Source organism: Tinamus guttatus, unplaced genomic scaffold, assembly GCF_059628265.1.
Source record: "Tinamus guttatus ecotype Peru unplaced genomic scaffold, ASM5962826v1 Tinamus_guttatus_pri_ptg000356l, whole genome shotgun sequence".
Classification (NCBI taxonomy): Eukaryota; Metazoa; Chordata; class Aves; order Tinamiformes; family Tinamidae; genus Tinamus; species Tinamus guttatus.
The window spans coordinates 2,861,382-2,879,576 of record NW_028288890.1 but is presented as its reverse complement, the minus strand read 5'-3'; the positions used below and the strand labels follow the sequence as shown (position 1 = coordinate 2,879,576).

Here is an 18,195-nt window from a genome sequence, read left to right as displayed (position 1 = left end):
AGGGGCCTGCAATAAAACTCAAGTGGAAAGGGTTGGAGCATCCCTTTGGTGAAGGCCCCAGTGATGCCCGCCTAGAGCAGTAGAACTAAGTCCTGACTGATGTGTGAGCTGAGCCTTTAGAGCTTAAAACAAATCAACAATTTTAGACACTTAAATCACAAACTGAGTTTAAATTTTTGTTGGGTGGTTTGGGGGGGTGTCAGCTTTGATCCAGAATCAAAGCGAGTCTCCTATGTTGGGGATCAAGAACGTGACATTAAAATAGGAGAGGAAAGGAAATTATCACCATGGTTTAGGCAGTGCAGAAAAACAAGACTAAGGCAGCGGGCCTGATCCCCAGCGTGTGCCTGGAGAGATGGGCACTGCTCTGGGGAAGCTGCGTCGGTGCTCCCAGCCCATTCCGCTTTCCTCATGCTCTGCTCCTCTCTTCCAGGTCTGTGACGATGGAAGGAAGGGTCCATCATCGAGAAGCCTGATCTGTGACACTGGGACAGCTCTTTGACACCGTCAGTTATTAGCCTGAGATACAGGAGACAACAAACATGCTGAAGCCAAGCGGGCTTAAAATCCCCGGCCGGGCAGGCAAGCACTCCAGCCCCGTGGGACGGGCGGTGGGGACGGCCGCAGCCACCGTCACCGCTGCTTCCAAGGAAGGTAAGGACACCCTTCAGCAACCCGGGCGGTTACCCGATTTGAAGGCAGAAGGTCCAGTGGTGCCAGTGTTCAGCAGGGGTTGAAATTCCCCATCTGTCCGTACATGGACCATGAGCATGGATCAAATCAAGTGTAATGGGGTGAATAAATGGCCTTTCTCCCAACTAATGCACCAAACAGGTTGTGCAGTGGGTGGAGGATGGATGGGTCCTCCGGTGTTTGCTGATAACAGGAGGTGCTGCCTCCCATTTCACTTGCTCACGTGAGGTTGCTCTAGCAATTGGACCTGTTGCAAACCATGCATAGTCCATGACTCAAATGTGGGCAGAATTAGAGCTGACAAAGTATTGTGTAGGTGATAGGGCTGTCCAAATGTGGTGTCCAAATGTGGTGCTGTCTTGCAAGACATTCTGTGTGGAGGATGTGTGATTCTAAGGGCAATAACGTTTGAAGGGCTGGTGATAATGAAGTAAATGAGAACCTCACCCATGACCATCTCAAGCACCTTCCTATAGCCAGTGCTTCTGGCCTGTCGTGATATAAGAACAAGAACCAGGCACTTATTTGAAGTAATCAGCACAGGACAAATCACTAAGTGCAGCTGTTTGAACAGAATCGTTTGAAGGACTGTGATATGAATGATACCTAGACACATGTGCTTTACTGTCTATCTGTATCCAGTGTATGCATAAGCCACGCAGGGTAATTAACACTTCAAAAGAGTTAATGATGCTTTCTGTTTAGCACTTTTTCCTCCTGACTTTATTGATGGAGATTTTTTTCTCTTGAACATTGCTGACTTCCTCTTAATCTGTCCATACTCTTTAGTCCCATCATGATCTGTGCCACTACCCCCATGCCTCATTATCTTGCTCTGTTTCATCCCCAATAATAAATAGTATTTGGCAGAAGCAGCCAGGCCTTGTGCTGGCACCGCAGTATTTCTAGCACAGGGATAATGCTGCACAGTGTTTGTTTTTTGTTACATCAAGGCAAATTATTCTATGATTAAGATACTGCAAAAACGAGTGACCCATTGATGCTGCCTCTTGGGAGGCTGGTATAGAGGTGGTTATTTGAAGGAGCTAGAAGGAGGGACCTGTGTAAAGTTTCCATTGCACTGGGGAACGTGTGCTGGTCTCATTAACACCCTCCATGTTCCGGCTTGAATAGATTTGAGTATCAGAAAGAGTCAATTTAGCATCTAAATCCATGGCATTGGAAGCTTCATTATCTCTTTGCGGGGAGGGAAGCACAAACCGGCAGAGGAAATCTAGGATAGGGTTTATCAGCATGTTTATTTGGAAGTTGTCTTGCAGTCCCCTTGCGCTTCCCTGTTGTTCCCCCTCGCACTTGGCTGGGTTCTAATGAACCTGAAGGACTCCAGTGCAGGGATTTATTTTTAGCTGCCAGCTGCAAATCTCCAGGCACTTCCTGCTGGGTTTATAATTGCGAATGTGGCAGGGAGTTATTTGCAGGTAACTACAGGCTGGGGAGCGACCTCCTGGAGAGCAGCTCTGCAGAGAAAGACCTGGTGTCACGGTGGATGACAAGTTGACCATGAGGCAGCAGTGTGCTCTTGTGGCCAAGAAGGCCAATGGGATCCTGGGGTGCGTTAAGAAGAGCCTCTGCAGCAGGTTGGGGGAGGGAATCCTGCCCCTCTACTCAGCCCTGGTGAGGCCGCATCTGCAGTATTGTGTCCAGTTCTGGGCCCCACAGTACAAGAGGGATGTGGAGCTGCTGGAGAGAGTCCAGTGCAGGGCCACAAGGATGATCAGGGGCCTGGAACATCTGCCCTATGAGGAGAGGCTGAGGGAGCTGGGCCTGTTCAGCTGGAGAAGAGAAGGCTGAGAGGGGACCTGAGCAGTGTCTAGAAGTACCTCAAGGGAGGGAGTGAGGAGGATGGTGCTGGCCTCTTTTCACTGGTGACCACCGACAGAACTAGAGGTAATGGCCACAAACTGAAGCACCAAAAGTTCCACAGGAACTTGAGGAAAAATTTCTTCCCAGTGAGGGTGCCAGAGCACTGGAACAGGCTGCCCAGAGAGGTTGTGGAGTCTCCTTCTCTGGAGATCTTCAAACCCGTTTGGACGCAGTCCTGTGCCACGTGCTCTAGGTGACCCTGCATGTGCAGGGGTTGGACTAGATGATCTCTAGAGGTCCCTTCCAACCTTCAGCATTCTGTGATTCTATGATCCTGATCACAAACAGGACTGGGGAGGGGGGATGAGCCCAGGTGGCTCCTGCAGCTCTGCGCGGGGTATCCCGGCAGCCCGGTCGGTGCGTGTGTTGTGGTACAGTCAGTCAGCGCTGACAGTCAGCCCAGGGGAAAATACCTGCTCTTCTGCCAACGTGGCTGCTCTCCCCTGTGGCTGAGCATCCGCACGGCTCAAACCCGGACCACAGCAGACACTGACACAAGCTTGGAGGAGACCTGCGGCCTGAGGAGCCAGGGCACGTTGCCCTTCCTGGAACGGGTCACATTTGGGCATGTAGGGAGCTCCCTCTGTGCTGGCTCCGCTGTCTTGCTTGGATGCATCGTCTCGTGTCCCGGCCCCTAAAAGCCAGGCTGATTCCTGGCAGCCCTGGGAGCTGCTCTTGCTCATGAGGAGGTCACTGTACCTGGCCTGGGTTCCCCTATTCAAAGCAGATCTCAAAAAGCTCCAAGGGAGCAGGTGTGTGCGAGGCGTCCCAGGGCCCTGCAGACACCACGGCTGCTCTTGGCTGGCTCCAAGTGTTCACATGGGGCCTGTGAACAGTTTCCATAAATACGGCGGTTCGTGGGAGTCTGGCTCCGGGGGGATGTGAGAATACTGCATTTTTCTGCACTCGCGTGTTGCTTCTCCACGATCTGCCTCTTACCAGGAACACGTGCCAAAAGGGACTTTTTCATTTTCTCCAGCATTTGGTGACCCAGCTGCACCCTGCGGCTTGGTGGAAGTTATCCAGTCTGTTTTGGATTAGTAAATACAGGGCAGCACCATTGCTCTGTTTGAATCCATCCTTTTGGGGGAGGATGGAAATCCCCTGAACTCGAGATGCAGTTACAAAAGAAAGCCAGGCAGCTAACAAAGAGCAGAATTAAAACACAGCAGCGTGAGGTCTGTTGGCTTTTAGTCCTGGTAGCCCAGGGCCAGCTTGGAAAGACCCCATCTGTACGTCACATCTTCCAGATTAGGTGCTCCAGGGGTACCTGAGTGTTTTTACAAAGCCATTAGATGCTGATGAACCTTCCAAGCGGCTTGGAAACCTTCTTTGCTTTCTATTGCCTTCCCATTACCTGGTCGGTCTTGTCTGCAAGGGCGCAGGTGAGGTGTGTTTTGCTCCCAGTCTGAAGTGCACAAAGGTGCGTTGATCTAGTTGTTCTCTCCAGTGCTGTCCACATCCTTTCGTGGAAGGTCGAGAGCATCTCGCGGTCTCGCCCGCTGCCTCTTTTCCCAGGCAAGGGAACATGTCTGTGCCTTCCTGGCAACTCACATATTATGTAACAAAAAAAGATGATCGATATAGATTCAAAATGTGTGTATCCTAAACGGGGCTGTCTGTGCATGTGTATATATCCTTTTTCCCTGCGATCCGTGGGATGACTTTGGGTTTCCATAGAGACCGAAGATGATGTAGTTGTAGCACGTGTGAGTGATAGGAAAGAATAAGTTCTGCTTCTTTCATTTCATACTTTTTCCTCGCTGCTGGCTCCGTTTCCAGAGCTTTTTATAGTCCTGAAATCTTCTCTTCGATTAAAAAATTATAACAAAAAGGGAAACTAGTGTTTGCAGACAGACCTGCGTAATGGGGACGTCAGCGTTGCAGGCGAAGGAGCCCAGACCTGTTTCATTTTTTGCAAGCCTTAAAGAGGCTGCGCCCAGCCTGGATTTGGAGATTTACAGCTGGATTCTGTCTTTCTGCGGGGCAGGTGCAAAAACCCATGACCCGAACACCCTATTTAGGCCTGTCGACTGGGTATCAAAACTGCTTTTCAGCTGGTGCCCAACATTTTTGCCAGAGACTGCACAGGCTCTGTTAATAGTTAAGCTGCACAAGAGCTTTGCCAGGAGCCTGGGAATGCCTTCTAATTTTCATGTAAATGCATGTGCATTTGTTTCTCATTGGAAATAATGCACAGGACTATTATTATTTCCTGGCATGGAATTCAACTTTGTAAATGTTGTTCGCTTCTGTTCACTGAAAAGCCAAGCGGATTGCGGCACTCCCGAGGCCATTAAAGAGCAATAGACGCCTGGCTCGCTAGGGCAGGCAAGTAGCAAAGGGGGTTTATAACTTGGAGCAATGTTAGCTAGAGAGTAGCTAGTCACACTTGGCTCCTGGTTCCTCCTTTTCTTGGGGTGGTTGGTGTCCTGTTTCCACTGTCTCGTGCCCGTTCTGTGCTTAGCGAGTGCCAAATTGGGTCTTGGAGATGATTTCTTGGTGTTGGATACCACCATCCCACGGGGAATGTGAGCTTTCCTCTCGCCTGGCAGCTGCTGGGGTGGCTTCATTGGTGGAGTTGGATGCACGGCCAGGGATTTTGGGCTGCCTCTTTGAGGACCTTGCTGCCCAGCACCCCTCAGTCCTCAGAAGCAAAAAGGCCAGCGGAGAGGGCCAGACAGGTTGGACTCCCTGGGTTCTGTTTTAGTTTCCTCTTTGCAATTGAAAAAGACTTCCTGTGGAAATTGTGTAGAATGAGCTTTCTGCTGAGGCTCAGTCAAACTTTGAGCCTTCTGGGAATCTTTAAATACATACTTATATATCTGTATATTATACTCGTATGCATGAAATACACTTTTTTTTCTTGCAAATACAGCCAGCTTTGGTGGATCTCTTCCAGTTTCAGCGACCTGGCATTTCTACATGGAGAAAAGAGTCTTTGCATAGGCTCTATCACCATTAATGAGCTTCACTTGCATGAATTCTGCCTGAGGAGTATAAATCTCACCACCACCACCTTAGCTTCTCTGTGGGATTATTGTTTTATTCTTCCTCAGTGTGAAATCTTCATTCTTCTTATCTGCAGGAGGATTAACAGTAACATCCTGGTAAATTAACTTGGAAATAAGTTATTTGACCCCTGAAGATTCTCAGGCTTTTGTTGGAGTCAGTTGGACACACAGCAGTAAGAAGTATTTTTTTGTTGTTGTTGTTGTTGCCTCTGGATTTATTTTGCAGTAAAGTGGATAGAGGAAGTAAGTTACTGATAAGGAATTTCTGCCTAGGTAATAAGAGGTGGCTTGGGTAGGTTATTCTTAAGTAATCAGTGATCATTTAGTATTATTTTAGCATAAGTTTTTCCTGTTAAGCTGCAAGAGAATGTGCTGAGGCTGCCTGGTTTGCTATCAATGTATTTATTTGGCAGTGAGAATTAATATGAAAAACACTAAATGACTGTTCGGTCTGAAACAAAAGAAATGGAACCGCGGTGTCCGGAGCAGTTGATGGACTGACATGGCCATAGGGAGCTAATTCTTGTCTGTAGAAAGGCTTTGGCTCTTGATTAGTATTAACTGGGGTGCTGTGCACTGACAAATTGCAAGAAAAGCCCCCCTGCCAAGGGGCCAGAGGCTGCTGTTTTTCTAGCAAACGCTTCCTTTTGCCGTTTTGCTTCAGGCCTCCTGGAGTGATGAGTGTTGTCAACACTCAGGTCCGAGTCTTGTCCTCAGTTAAATCAGGGCTGCAATCATGAACGGATATTCCTCAAGTTTGGTTGGTGGCCATTACTGGAAATGCATTCCCGGTGCCCGTGAAGTTTGATTTTTAGGCCCTGCTTTCTCGTAACGGGTCTGTCGGGCAGCGTTCACAGCATCTTCAGCTGCTGGGGAATTCGGGAGGACAGGGTACCAAGGAGCATCGTTTGAGATCAAGTGCCCGACTGCTCCAATATCAACAGACCCGACTGTTCCGATATCAGCAGCTTATGTACCAGCCAGCAGAAACAGCTACATCATGCACCTGCGTGCAGGCAATCAGCTCTTCAAGAAGCTGTTGAATATCTGAAGGAAAATAAGAATGCACCTCTAAGGGCTGCCTACAGGAAAACTTGCTGATGAGAGAGAGAAGCCAGATGCTTCTTGGCATGATGGCAAAGCAGGATGTCTCTTCCAAGGAGAGGTGACTCGATGAACCCTAAGCAACCCAAAAGGGCCCTGAATCCCTCTCGATCTAATCGACTCCACAGATGACATCTAGAGACGAATCAGAGCCTAGTTTTAATTGTCTTAATCATTAGATGCTCTTAGCAGGATTTGATACAGTTAATCCTTAATGTTCCGTGCTCTCACTGTAGAGTGAGATGCAAGGACACACTGAGGGTGTATGGAGGCCCGACACCCTCCTGCTCTCTGCAACTACTCACAGAGCAGTAGGGAAAGAAAATCTGCCTCCCCAAGACATGCAGCTCCTGATGGTTTGTATGTAATGAACCGAGTCCTGCCCGGCCTGGCTGGCGCGAGTCCGTAATGCTGGTGGGCCCGCAGCTACAGCCAGGGAAGTGAGGGTGAAGGTTAATCATTAGAAACCTTAGCCAATATTCACCGAAATCAAAGGAAAGATTTCCCCTTGGCATAGGAGAATCTGTAGGATCAAAGTGGCCTCAGATTGTTGCTACATTATGTTGACCTCTGGTCAAAGATAAAACGTAATGCACTAAGCCTGTTTTGTGGAATTTGGAAGCACGGGCTCAGCGCTCATGTCCTGGAAGTGCTTTAATGGATTGTTTCATGGGATCACTGAGATATTAAAGCTGTTTGGTTTGGATTTTTGTAGCATAGCTCACATTTTTAGGGGTGCATTTTGACTACCCCCCTCTTCCCTCACAGAAAAGGGTATCTACTGCAAATAAATAACTTGCTTATTTTCTGTTCATATATATCTCCTTATCTTTTCATTGGGATGTTGGGCTTTTTTTAAGCCAGATATTTGGAATAAAGCAGATGCCTCGATGCTAATCTGCTCTGAAAAATCCTTTTTATGAGATTAGGTGAAACGAAAACAATGCAACAAACCTGCGCTCGGCGTAGCCTGCGCGGAGCCGGGCGGTTGTGCGTCCTTCGCGGCAGACGTATCGCCCCGACCCAGGCGTGGGGCTGCAAAATAAATGGCTGTGGAGGGAATGAATCGGGGCCGTGTTTCAGCGTAGCCCTAGGGTTGCATGCGCGATAGTTTGGCAATTAAGAGGGTTTTTGCTGTTGTTGCAATTCCCTTTGGGACCTGGGGAGACTGCAGAAGGCTTCTTGAAGTGCCCCTTGGAGGCCAGCGAGGCAGGATCCAAAGGAAGGGTGTAGTTGAATTGGTGTAGTTTTTCTACCAGAAAGAAATGATGAGCAAGACGGACAGCGTGTTGCTTGCCTTTTATGCAGGTACCATCCTAGTGGTTCAATTAACAGTGGGAACTTTGCTGTTCTCCAAGCTTGCTCAGAAAATAGGCCCCTCTTTCATATTACATGTTGGTTGTTACTTCTTTTTTTTCTTTTTTCCCCACAAAAGAAGCTGTAAGATGGGGCATGAGAAAGCAACTGCAAGAAGGCTGTGAGCTCCTGCAAAGAAGTTGCTGTGAAGAGCATGTTACGTGCTCATCCTCGGTGCTGAGAGATGGATGGGACCTGCTCGGAGTGGAGGGGCTCAAATGGAAGCTGAATTTGGCTCTTGGCACTAAAGCTCTATGTGATCTTGTTGTTTTGCAAAGAGGAAGAGTATTTGTAGAGAGGAATCTCACCAGAAAGATAAATACACAGATGCTTGCGTGGAGAGGAGGAGGCTGCAATCCCTGTGTGCACTCAAGCAGCCACTCCTATACATGAGCTTCAAGTTAGAGGTGAAAAGCAGGACTCTGTGACTAGCCCATCTGTGCCTACATCAAAATCTGAACCGTCTCTGTTCATGTGATTTAACCTTCCTTTCCCTGGATCACTAGAGCTCTGGTCCTGCTGCTGCGTGCTCAGGTGATGTCCAGGTAGTAACCACCCTGAGTGCTGCACATGGAGCAGCACAACACCTTTATCATGCTCCTTATGGATCCTTAAGGCATGAGACCTTGTGCTTTGGAACTGGTCATCCTCTGCGCCAGCTCCATGAGATCATCACCTAATTACTGTCCTGGGGGAGAAAACCAGGCTATTTTCTGGTACCTTTCCTTCTCAATTGCACTGGCAGTGAGCTAATGCCATCGTTTCCGTGTGACTAAGCCACGGGCCTTTCCGTGCACACCTGCTTGAGCAATGTGCTGCTTGGCTGGCTGCTTCCAAGGGCTAATGCAGCTGGGTAGGGGTGGCAGTGGAGCCCATCTGAGCGAGCTCTGTGTGCAAGCAATGCCTGGGCAAAACTTCTACACCAAAGCTGTGAAATTTCAAACTGAGTCCCAAACCCGGCTGCCTGATCCTTTCCCTGGTCAAGGGCAAGCACCGTGCTTTGCTTGGCTGCTTTTTTGCGGCTCAAGATAAGGTGTCCTGAGACTGCTGTTCCCAGCGCTCCGTCTGGGAAATCATTTGTAAATGTCTCATTAAAGATCTGCGTCTGCCCCTCTTCTTTCTTCTTGTCACTGGATCAGCTTGCTGAGAGCAGCTGTCCTCGTGTCCCTGCGAGCAACCCCCCAGACCCTGAGGGTACTTATGGAATTCCCACAGCTTCCGAAATCATGGACAACTGCGCGCGCCGGCTGCAGGCCAGGGTTGGAACGGAGCTTGTTCCCAAGTTTTCTTCTTTCTGCCCATTCTACAAAGAGAAGAGTTTGAGAAATGAGCTTTGCTCTGGGTTCACAAGAAGTGGAGCCCATGGTGGGAGTAGAGCAAGTTTCCTGGTGCTCTGTGCTCCGGCGTTTGGGCTGTTCAGAGGCAGATACCTGCATGTGGTTGGAGTCATCCCTATAACTGCATCTCCCCCCAGTTGCTGTTCTTGCTCTGAGCCATTTTACAGAATGCCACAGTACACAATCCCAGAGTGTTTCCTAATGCACCTCTTTCTCTTTGGTACTGTAGTTGCAGTGGTCTGAGCCAGGTGATCTGGTTTGGATTTGGAGAGAGGGGAACATATCAAATGTTTACATCAGGTTTATTTAAAAGGGGAAAACATCCCTCTACTTAAAATAAGCTATGCTGAATGATGCTTCCAAGGGAAGTGTTTCCTAATTGAAGCAATTTTGTCCTTGTTTATTTAAGAATCAAATCTGTATTATCAGCCTCATGCCAGGGATTGCTATGGCACAGCCCTAGCTTCTCAAAGGGGGTCTGTGGCTCAAATCTAGAGACTAAGGTTTGATGCAGGGTGGGCAGGAAGGCACAAGGACTCATATTTTTTTTCCTGTCAAACTTCAGGACCTGTAGCTTGTGGGGCTTTTTAATTATTTTCCAGGCAAATGGAATACTGCTCTAAAGGATACCGTTATTTGCCTGTTCAGTTTGTTTCTTTTTGACCTATGCTGGCCCGATGCTGTGTAGCCCGGCGAGGCTCAGTAGGATCCTGGCTCCTCCATCCCTCCCGTCTCCAGCGGGCACCACGAGGGCCCGTCCTCCCGCGGCGAGCGGGTTTGGTACCAGTCGGCCTCTTGACAGAGACCTTTAAAAGAAACTCTTTGTTCGGCGCCGTGGTTGGAGGCTCAGAGCCCTTCCCAGCTGCCCCATGGATACAAATATCTGTCCGAACGAGTCAGTGGCAAAATCCTGTGCCAGTCAGTTAGGTTTATGTCCCGTAACATTGGCAATGACAGTCCCAGGTTTTCAGCTTTCAGTTGTTGCTTCCAAGCAGGCCCTGAACCCCTCGGGATTTCAGCGCTCGCCTGAGAGGTTTTGCTTCCTCCAGCAACCCCTATTCCCCAGATCTGCCTTGTCCTGCAGCTCAAAAGGACTATGATAAATCTTGGAAAAAGCAGCTGCTTTGTTGTTTTTACGTAATCCAAGCTGCTGTGAGAAGCTCCAGTTCCTGCATGGGGATCTGGGAATAGGGGAGGTTTTCTGGTAGCCAAGCCCGGTGCAGACAGCAGGCATCCCAGCCTTCTCCCATGGGAGACCTGGGTGGCTGCATGTTGCTGAATGGAGCTGCGTGTCCCCCTGTGCCACCAGCAGCTCCTGGGAATCCAACAGGCTTCATCTCCTGGTGTCTTCGTGGTAGATCAGCTGCTGGGTCTGTAGGGATTAAGCCTTGAGTTTCCATTTCAGCTGATGCTCTGTACAGTCCTTTTCTCCCCCTTCTGAGTGGGGAGCTCTAGTCTGGCTGGCGCTGTGGGTGGAGGTGACACAGCCCTGCAGACCGAGACACACGAGGGTAATGCGAGAGCAAGGGGTCAAAGCAAAGGACTCAAGCACATCGGGGCCTGGCTGCAGAGATGGTGCCCTGATATTCTCCGCCTCATATGTGAGATGTTGGGCAAGGGGGAAGTTTGTCATCCTTTGCATCTGTGTCCCAAGTGCAGCTGCAGTTGAAACAGAGGCAGCATGTGACATTCCAGCTGAGTCCGGATCCCGCTCGGCATCTCCGGAGCGTTGAACCAGGCAAGCGGGGAGCGCTCACAGAGCTCCCCTGTCTCGTAAGCTCTTGCATAATCTTTGCTGCAATAAAAAACACACGTTACTCCTCTTGGCTGGCAGCAGCAGGGCTTTCCACGTGGCAACCTGTCTTGGCTTCAGGTACCCTCGAGGTCCCCTGCTCATGGGACTGTCCGAGGTCCCTCGTGCCCAGGCTGCTGGGGGCAGAGCTGCTCCCATGGCTTTTTGGCTCGTTACTCTCATTGCAGAGCCGCTCTCCCTGGGCCCGGTGCCCCTCGCAGCGCGGCCGTGCCCCTGGCACGGGCAGGGACGGGTGACGCTCCGAGTCGTGGCGTGGTGGCGTTCCTGCAGGCACGGCTTCTGCAGGACTGCAGAGTGCTTCATCTGCCCAAGTTCAGGTTTTGTTAGGTACAGGCCAAATCACTTGCCCTGTGGTTTAAAGCAGTGTCTGAAAATTAAAATAGTGAGGGAAAACAGGCCTCTCCTAAGGCCAGTGTAAAGCTCTTCTGTAAATACCACATTTTCCCACTTTTTCCTCCCTCTTGGCAGGAGTCGCTACTCTGGCATCTCTTCTCCTTCTCTCTCCTTTTTTTTTTTTTAATCTAATGTGCTTACATTTTATCAATTAACTGCCTGTCTCCTGATTCCCATGGCAACACAACAGGCTATTGAGTTTCTGATTCCTCAGGCAGCCAGGGTGCCTGGCACGTCTCTCTGGAGCAAGAAGGTTACAAAGGGGTCCAGCGGGCTGCAGGAAGGGCATGGGCGCTGCTCACCGCACGGCTGCTTGTGCAAAGTTCTTCCTCTCCCACCTCCTCTTCAATTATAATAATAAAAAAGTCCTTTTCCCCTTTGTTTCAATTGTCCAGGGCTAGGAAATGTACAGGCGTGCCCACAGTGACGTACTGTGGCATGAGAGAATATGTGGAATGAGCGTGGTTCTGTTGGATGTGGACTTTTTTTTTTTTATAAAAATATATAAATTTTGAAAATTATGGTGCTTAAATATGCTTAAAGAAATATATTATTAGAGCCACAGGAACAGGCTGAAGCTTCAGTTAAAGTCTGCAGCCCCTTCAGCTCTTGGCTTGGAGGAGCATATTAGGCTCTCGATGTGTCTGCGCCCGGGGTCCACCGTCCATGGGGCCCCTAAACTTCTCAGAAGGAGTTTGCAGAAAGGGCCCCATGTGCCAGGTCTACCGAGGCTCTTAGCAGCGTGTCCTGCGTGGCCCACGAACCCCAAAGTGGAGATGTGGAGTTGGATAAGACCCGTGCTTAGCGGATGCCGTGCGAGACGTTGATTTATAGGTTGTTGTTCAATCCCAAAAGTGCTGTGACCTACAGGAAAAGCATTTACACTGGAAATAATGAGCTGGCCAACGTGCACAATGGGCTGGAGCCCCGAGCGGAGGAGACCCCGCTCGCTGCATGTGGAGAAGGAGGCAGAGAGGAGGAGTTGTCCTCCCGTCTCACTCAGCAAGAGGGGTTTGTGCTGGACAGGGGAAGAGAGTCAGCACAGCCCGAAGCCAAGGAGAAGAGTTTTTCCCACTGCCAGCTTCCAGGTGAGCTGCTGAGGGGAGGCGCCCAGTAGTGACATTGAGTGAGTCCCTCCGGCTCCTTCACTGGCATCGCCAGGTGACTACTGAGGATGAGGTTGGAGCTGAATGTAACCCATTTGTCTAGATTTGTATTTTGTTGGGTTTGTTTCTCTTGTCTGACTTTATTCTCGACTTTATGTCTAGGATCTGTACCCTTGCTTTGCTGATAGGAAGTTTTTCTTGAATCTTCTCTGTGTTTAACAGGGGAATCAGACAAAACACCTTTCTTACCAGAAGCAGCAAATCCAAATGAGGCAGAAACAGAGCAGATGTTTCGGTGCTGCAGGCTGGGGAAAGCTCAGGAATATTGAGTATTTGGTTGGATTTCTCTAAGCTGAAGTTGCTACTTGGAGATGATAATGGTATCTGCAGATGATGGGTCTTGAAGAGCAGCACCCTTCAGACAGCAGAAGTTAGCGCTGGTTCCTGCTGTCAGCTAACTTCTGCTTTGGGCTGCTCTGAGATATTTCTGGACTTGGAGAAAAGTTACTCATTACACTTTTTGTCTGCTAAAGGGCTGATTATGACATGCTGGGCTGGGGGAATCGTGGCTTTAATCTACTTCCGCTATTCTGGGTATTGCCTGGTCAACTATTAGCTGGATTAATCAAACCAGAAACCAGGAAGAATGGATCTAGTCTGACCATTACAGCTCTTAACATCTCTGAAAATGTCTCATGGGCAAAGAGACGGTCCCATGGACGGTCTCTCTTTGCCCAGAGAGGCTGTGGAGTCTCCTCTGGAGATCTTCAAACCCGCCTGGATGCCACCCTGTGCCCCGTGCTCTGGGTGTCCCTGCTGGAGCAGGGCTTGGACTAGAGGATTTTTAGAGGTCCCTTCCAACCTTAACCGTTCTGTGAAAATGTGGCAGTCTCTTGGCTATATTGTAAGGATTTTAGTGATATTTTCCCCACAAACCTCACACTGCTGATGACTTTTGTAGCCTTTGCCCTCCAAGGCTGTGAGGAGGAAGGTCCGTGTCCCAGACAATGTGGTTACTTGTTTGAAAATCATTTAAAAATTGGTGACTTAGTGATATTTTATACGCTGGTAATGAAGAGTAAGTAAAATTTCAAATTCCAAGAACATGGTCACAATGGAAACGGTGAACGTATGCCAGCTCCTTGTTTAAATCCCATCTTTCTGCCTCCTTCAGTGCCTGCTAAGGAATCACTGCATTTCTGGATGTGTTGCTTTGTTTGGAGCGTGTCCTCTGCCAGCGTTTCCCGGTTATTGCTGCATTTTGGCTTCAGCAATTAGACAGTCTCCCCGGGAGGTGGTAATTACTGTGTCTTGGCAGGCAGGCACTTAAAAATGAGCAGAGTATATTAAATGCCACTAAGATTTTTGTCTTTTCTGGAGACACTGGATTGTATCAGGAGTCCAGCGAACTGTTTCTGCCCTCACCTCCCCATCCAAGTGCTTTTTGGAGGTATCTGCTCTTGTAGTGAAATACAGTGAGGGCTGCAGTCTGGATGGGTTTTACAGCTCTTCCTCTTGCTAAGATGTATTACTGAGGCTAAAACTAGAGGGGTATCACAGAATAGTTGAGCTTGACTCATTTTCTCTGTGAAGAGAAGACTGGTGAGCAGCTTGGAGGTGATTTTGATCTTAAAAATTCATCCTTTGAATATGGCTTAACTGCTCTGTCTTCTACTTCAGATTGAGTACAGACACAAACAAGCTGATGCAATTGCTCCATAGTCATTTATCAGGATGTTGACTCTGGAGTCTAAAGATAACCAAAATCAATATTAACAGTATCTAATGCAGAACCAAGTTCTCCATACTAGCCATTTCCTGATATTAGGGATGTAGCAAGTGTCTTGGTGTGAGGGCTTGTCTCTTCTTTGGGCTTTCTAGGAGCTGAACTTGATCTGTCAGGCCTGTTGTGAAAGGGAAGCAGTGCAGGCTGAGCCGTAGTGATGGCTGAGGCTGAACAAATCTCACAGTTCACTTCAGATAAACATTCCAGTTTGACATGATCAGACTTTCTTCAGGAGTCTTGTCCACCAGCAAATGAAATGTCCTCTTGAGGATGCTACTGGCTTCTCCCTTGGGCTGTCCCTCTGCTCCTGCTGTTACTAGGACCAAAGCAGGCAAACAAGGCTGCTAGTAGGAGCTCCCTTGCCTCGGCCCCCTGCTCCTGCTGCTCAATTCAGGGTGCTGCTTGATTCTCTCTGGACACATGAGCATGGGGAAGGGCACTGGGGTCTGGGGTGCTTTTCAATATAAATGGTGTATCTGTTTCTAGATGCACCATGTGTATTGAAAATTAGCCCAGAAGTCTGCTAGTCTTCTTCCTACAGCTTTCTGCTCCAGTAAAGAGGGTCTCGGCAGCCTCACAAGCTGAGTTAATTTGCAGAGCCAGCTGTGGCCTCCTCCAGGAGTTGTTAACACCCTTGGCTGCGTCTCTTGATGCAGGCAGTTAGTCCGAGCATTAAGACACGGCTGGATTCCTGTGGTACCAGGCACTTCAGCATCAGTGTCTCTGTGTTCCTGATGGAATATGAACTTTGGCAGCTTTCCTTAAAGGTGATGCTAGGTCTCTGTTTGGATCTTAGCACCTACCACTGCTCCGGCCCCTCTGAACTTGCTCATACTAGTGCCACTCCTCAGCCTGTCCCTCGGTGTTGTGACAGAAATAAGATGGGTGTCATAAGGGGGTATAAAGACTCAAGGTTGGCTCGCAGTTGTATGTGAGACCTGCCAAAACTGGGCTCAATGTGGGATGCTCAATGCCAGCTGCTTTCCAGCCAAGGAAGACAGCAAGTAACAGGGCTACTTGGGTGCAAAATGATCTGCAAACCCAGTTGTGGTCCCCGATGCTTCCTTGTTTTTATTTTTGCTGCTCTTTCCGGTGTTTTCTCCTCACCCTTTGCCCTTCTCCGCAGGCTCGCCTCTCCACAAGCAGGCTGCCGCCTCTGCCACCAGCAGTGCTGAGAAGCTGGGCCCGAAGGCCGCCGAGGTGGGCGATGACTTCCTGGGAGACTTCGTGGTGGGCGAGCGTGTCTGGGTGAACGGCGTGAAGCCGGGCGTCATCCAGTACCTCGGGGAGACGCAGTTTGCGCCAGGCCAGTGGGCAGGGGTGGTGCTGGATGACCCGGTGGGCAAGAACGACGGCTCCGTGGGCGGCGTGCGCTACTTCGAGTGCCCGCCGCTGCAGGGCATCTTCACGCGGCCTTCCAAGCTGACCCGGCAGCCTGTGGCCGAGGGCTCGGGGAGCGACGCGCACTCTGTGGACTCCCTCACGGCGCAGAACCTGTCGCTGCACTCGGGGACGGCCACGCCGCCCCTCTCCACTCGCGTCATCCCCCTGCGCGAGAGCGTCTTGAACAGCGCCATGAAGACAGGCAACGAGTCCGGGTCCAACCTCTCGGACAGCGGGTCCGTGAAGAAAGGGGAGAAGGATCTGAGGCTCGGAGACCGCGTACTGGTGAGTTATTGTGGGGATTCCCTTTGAAAGACAAGGACCAGAGTTTGTCCCTGAGTGTCCCTGGGCTTTAGGGACAAGAGCAAGGAAGGGTTGGTGGTGGGGTGAGCTGTGCCCCAGAACATGGTTCTCGCAGGTGCCTGCACCAGGCAGACCTTGAGCTGCTTTTTACTGTGGCCAGGGATGCTGCATCCTACAGAGAGGTCTCTTAAATGAATGCAAGGCACCTTGTTCCAGGGTGGATATTGGATGAATCCCAAGCAGTAGAGGAGCATTCGAGAGTGCAACTGAAATCTGAGAGGGAAATAGCAGAGGAAAATCTTTTTTCTTTTTTTAACTCGTTGTATGTTTTGTTACAGTCTGCAATGGCATGTTATTGAGGCTTTTTCACAAATTGCCAAAAAAAAAAAAAAGGCCTTGTTACATGTGGTCATAGGTATCCTGCAGGTGTTGGCAAGATCCTCTTGTATTTAATCTTTCCCCTTCATTTATTTGCATTTTTATATTTTGGATATGGCACTAACTCCCATATAGAAAGGAGCTTATGGTTGTTTTGAAAATCAGATCACTGTGCTTACAGATGGATTCTCTAAGGCTGATTGTGGTGTTTTCATCATCTAAAATAGAATACCTGATGACTTTAAGATAAAATGGTTTAATTGGGCTATAAATGGCTTAACAGAAGCTTGTCTCAACTTTGCCACCATTTATACCCTAGCAAAGGGTGTAAGTGGGGGTTTAAAAGGGAAATAAAAACATCAAACCATGGACAAATTGAGTTTGTTTTATAGTTTGCAAAACAGAGTTTACTCGTTTTTAGTGTATATGATACAGACGGCAATACCAGCTATTGGGAGGGATCAAGTGCTCAAACACAGATCTCTCATGACAGTGTGTCCTGCAGCATCTATGGAATAAAAAGATAAAGGTAACTTTCTTGGACAGAGCTGGCAGGTCCCAAAGCAGTCAGTCTGCTATGTCCGAGAAAGTCTGGCTCCCCTTTTACATGATTGTTATTTCCTTTTTGGGTATCTATTTCTAATACTGAGGTCTATAGTAGGAGATACCCATCTCTTTATGATTAATATGTCACCTTCTACCAAATCCCTAATTTGTGTTCTTCTGAGTCCAAGGATGTGCTGGGGTGAGTAGTAGTTTTTTTATTTTTTTTTTTGTGACCAAAGCAATGATTGAAAAATAGACTGAGTTTTTTGTTTTAGCCTAAAATATGCCGGTCTCTACCAGAGCAAGATGAGTATTCAGGGCCAAATACTTATCCATTTTATGCAGTTCCCTTTGTACTACTGAATTACCTGTGAGGAGCCATCTAACGCTGCGGTTCTGCTACCAGCAGCCTCACAAAACATCTTGACGGGGCTCCCTATGCTCTTTAGGTGGCAGAATGGCCTGTTTGGGAACAAGTTTCTTGGCCAGGGTGAATTTGAGAGGACCATGTGCCAGAGGGTACCCGATGCAGTCTTGGATGCACTGCCTTGTCTTGGAGAGCGGGCGCTTCTGCTGGTGGTATCCTTGGTGAATCCCTGGGGATCCCAAGCTGCAGCACCAGCTGATGGGGTTGAGGTCCCTGGGGAGCTCCGGGCAGCTGGGCCACCTTAGAGCAGCTCTGGGCTGGTGACAGGCCATCCCCGCATCTTCCCAGCAGCACTGCACATGGCACAGGCTGCTCGAAGGGTGGCAAAACATATTGCACATGTTCTCTATTGAGATATTTCAATATATAATACGTGTATGTGTGCTGTTGCATATTAATATTTTGCATATTGCATATGCACATATATAGTACAATTGGAAAAAAATGAGCCTCAGCAATTCAGGCCTCCTTTGGTCCCTTGCTCCCTTTCCCCACTCTACGTGTTACGAGCAGCTCTTGGAAAGGTCTGCAGCTGAAATCAGAGCGCTCGGTTTTAGCACCAGCAGTCAGGTAAGGTAAACTGCAAAACATGAAGACCTACAGTAATCTTGGCAGTAGATCTTTGGGACCCAGCTAGGCGATGGGATAACGTTTTCCAAGTCCTGCTGAATT

At 49.1% G+C, this 18,195-nt stretch overlaps 1 protein-coding gene across 3 annotated transcripts in view; it reads left to right on the top strand.

Annotated features, from left to right (window-relative positions):
- Positions 1–437: 437 nt before the first annotated feature.
- CLIP2 (CAP-Gly domain containing linker protein 2) overlaps positions 438–18,195 on the top strand; it is a 45,439-nt gene continuing 27,681 nt past the window's right edge. For all 3 annotated transcript variants that reach the window (XR_015913659.1, XM_088530094.1, XM_088530093.1), the window contains exons 1-2: positions 438–654; positions 15,613–16,154. Coding sequence is in view for 2 of the 3 variants with exons in the window: in XM_088530094.1 (XP_088386220.1) it covers positions 543–654; positions 15,613–16,154 (654 nt within the window). In the remaining variant the exon portion in view is untranslated. The remainder of the gene's footprint in view (positions 655–15,612; positions 16,155–18,195) is intronic.